Source organism: Diaphorina citri, unplaced genomic scaffold, assembly GCF_000475195.1.
Source record: "Diaphorina citri unplaced genomic scaffold, Diaci psyllid genome assembly version 1.1 scaffold35518, whole genome shotgun sequence".
NCBI classification, from domain to species: Eukaryota; Metazoa; Arthropoda; class Insecta; order Hemiptera; family Psyllidae; genus Diaphorina; species Diaphorina citri.
Genome location: NW_007412850.1, coordinates 1 through 2,910, shown reverse-complemented (window position 1 = coordinate 2,910; position 2,910 = coordinate 1). Strand labels below are relative to the sequence as shown.

Here is a 2,910-nt window from a genome sequence, read left to right as displayed (position 1 = left end):
TCAAACCCATTGGGTAAGATTGAAGGTGAATTGAATCCGTTAGGTGTGGTTGATGCTGCTTTGAATGTAACAAACCCATTGGGAGTTATTGATGCTACCTTAAACCCATTAGGTAAACTAGATAATGTAACAAATCCACTAGGTGTTATTGATGCGGCTTTAAATCCGTTCGGAAAACTTGATAATGTGTCAAACCCACTAGGTAAGATTGAAGGTGAATTGAATCCATTAGGTGTAGTTGACGCTGCTTTAAATGTTACAAACCCATTGGGAGTGATTGACAATGCTTTAAATCCATTCGGTAAAGCTGATAATGTATCAAACCCATTAGATAGTGTTAATCCTACTCTAAACCCCTTAGGAGTAATTGACGCAGCTCTAAATCCATTTGGCAAAGTCGATACTACATCAAATCCAACAGACAATGTTAATCCTACTCTAAATCCATTAGGTAAGATTGAAGGTGAGTTGAATCCATTGGGAGTTATTGATGCGGCTTTAAATCCATTCGGAAAAACTGATACAACCAATCCATCTGGAGATGTTAATCCTACCCTAAACCCATTAGGCAAAGTTGAAGCTGAACTAAATCCATTAGGCGCGATTGATGCTGCTTTAAATCCGTTCGGCAAGGTTGATACTACTCCAAATCCAACAGGTAAAGTAGGCGATACAACACAACCATTGAGTAAAGTAGAAGAAGTGTTAAACCCATTGGGAGTGATTGGTGCTGCTTTGAATCCGCTGGGCAAAGTTGAAGGTGAATTGAATCCTTCAAGTAAAGCCGATACGACAGTGAGTCCTGTAAATACAGTGGCAAATAGTTTGAATCCAGTTAGTAACATTGCCGCTACTCTCAATCCATTTGTTAAAGTTGAGGCTGAGGTAAATCCAGGAGGCAATTCTAACTATAATTCGAGAAATACCGACACCACCGTCAATCCATTTGGCAAAGCTGAAGTTGAGATAGGACCACTTGGCAAGGTGAAGGCTGAAGTTAATCCGTTAAATCCGTTTAGTCAGGCTGTTGCCAAGGTAAATCCATTTAACAGGATTGGATCTGGATTTAATCCGTTCGGCAAATTGGTGTCCGAACAAGAAGAAGGTTCTTCTAATGACGACACCGAATTGAATGTCAGTGAAGGAGATAATTCCGAAGGTAATGGACCCCACGGTGAGGTACCTCAAGAGACCACCTCTGAAGGTCCTACTGAAGTCACCTCTAAAGCCACTGAACTAACTTCTGCTTCTCCAGAAGCTACCTCGGAAGATACCACCCCGGAAGTATCTGAGGCAGTGAAAACCTTTGAAACGTCTACATCTGATGTGTCTCTGTCCACAAGTGATGAACCTACTATCCAACCAGAAAACGTCTCAGAAGGAAAACCACTAGAGGAAACTAAACCAGTTGAAACCCTAATTGCGATACCTGAACTGGAAGAGAAAAAAGTAGACAGTCAAACACCCGAATTGGATGGAGTAATAACAGTAGAAATGAAAACACCTGAGGCTGAAGGAAATACACTTGGAGAAATTAAAACAGAAGAGCCTGTAGTGGAAGAGAAAGTAGAAGTCAAACCAACAGAAGACACTGTAACACCTGAAGAAGTTAAAAGTCCAGAAATGGAAGCAAAACTCGTAGAAGAAATCAAAACACCAGCTGAAGGGGAAGAAAAAACACCAGAACAAATAACCGAAGGGACCATAGCACCAGACATTAAATCTGATGAAGTAGAACAGAAAACACCAGAAGAAACTGTAACACCCGCAGTGGAAGAGAGAACACCAGAAGTGGAGGTTAAATCACCAGAGATGGAAGCAAAGATGGTGGAAGAAATCAAAACAACTGAACAATCCGCAACACCAGAAATGGAAGCAAAAATCGTAGAAGAAAGTAGAAAATCCGAAGAACCTGTTGTGGAAGAGAAAGTAGCGGAAGAAATCAAAGCCACAGAAGACACAGTAACATCTGAAGAAGTTAAAACACCAGAAATGGAAGCTAAACTTGTAGAGGAAATAAAAACACCAGAAATGGAAGAAAAAATGGTAGAAGGAGTTACAACAGCTGAAAAAATTAAAACTCCTGAACCAGCCATAGCACCTGAAGAAATCAAAACTCCAGAAGAAGCTATAGCACCTGAAGATGTCAAAACACCTGAACAACCTATAGCACCTGAAGAAACGAAAACACCAGAACAAGCTGTAGCACCTGGAGATGTCAAAACACCTGAAGAAGCTGTAGCACCTGAAGAAGTAAAATCGCCTGAACAAGCTATAGCACCTGAAGAAATTAAAACATCAGAAGAATCTATAGCTCCAGAAGATATCAAAACTTCTGAACAAGCCATAGCACCTGAAGAAATTAAAACACCCGAAACAGAAGCGAAATTAGTAGAGGAAGTAAAGACACCAGACGCTATAACAGCTGAAGACGTTAAATCACCCGAAATGGAAGCAAAGTTAGCAGAAGAAAACCCAACATCCGTTGAAGCAAAATCTCCAGAGACAGAAGAAATTAAAACATCAGAGCCAGAAGTAGCCAAAGCCCTAGAAGACACAAAACCTGTTGAAGAACTCAAAGAGAGCCCTTCCTCTGATGTTAGCCCCTCCTCTGAGGCACCAAACGCAGTTGTGGAACCCGAAAACGCCTCTCCAGCGGTGGATTCCGAACCTGCTAAAGGAATAAATGTGTCCCCCGGACAAGAATCGCCCACGTCTGAAAGTCTGATACCTTCTAGTCAGGACAGTTCTGTCTCACCAGCCCAAGAAAGTTCTGTCTCCCCGGCTCAAAGTTCTGTCGCTCCGGGCGTCGAAGACGGGACTCCGGATCCCAAACCTGTAGAGGAGCTGAGAGTTGATCCTTCAGAGGCTCCCAAGGAGGCGGAAAGCGCCTCTGAAACCCTTCGGCCT

The 2,910-nt window shown here is 42.3% G+C and overlaps 1 protein-coding gene across 1 annotated transcript; it reads left to right on the top strand.

Annotated features, from left to right (window-relative positions):
* Positions 1-6: 6 nt before the first annotated feature.
* Positions 7-2,904, top strand: LOC103523720 (fibrous sheath CABYR-binding protein-like; the record flags this gene model as incomplete). The annotated part of the gene is made up of 2 exons (XM_026833091.1): positions 7-1,992; positions 2,032-2,904. Coding segments are annotated over 2 exons (2,859 nt in total), but the record flags the coding sequence as incomplete, so codon positions are not given.
* Positions 2,905-2,910: the final 6 nt, after the last annotated feature.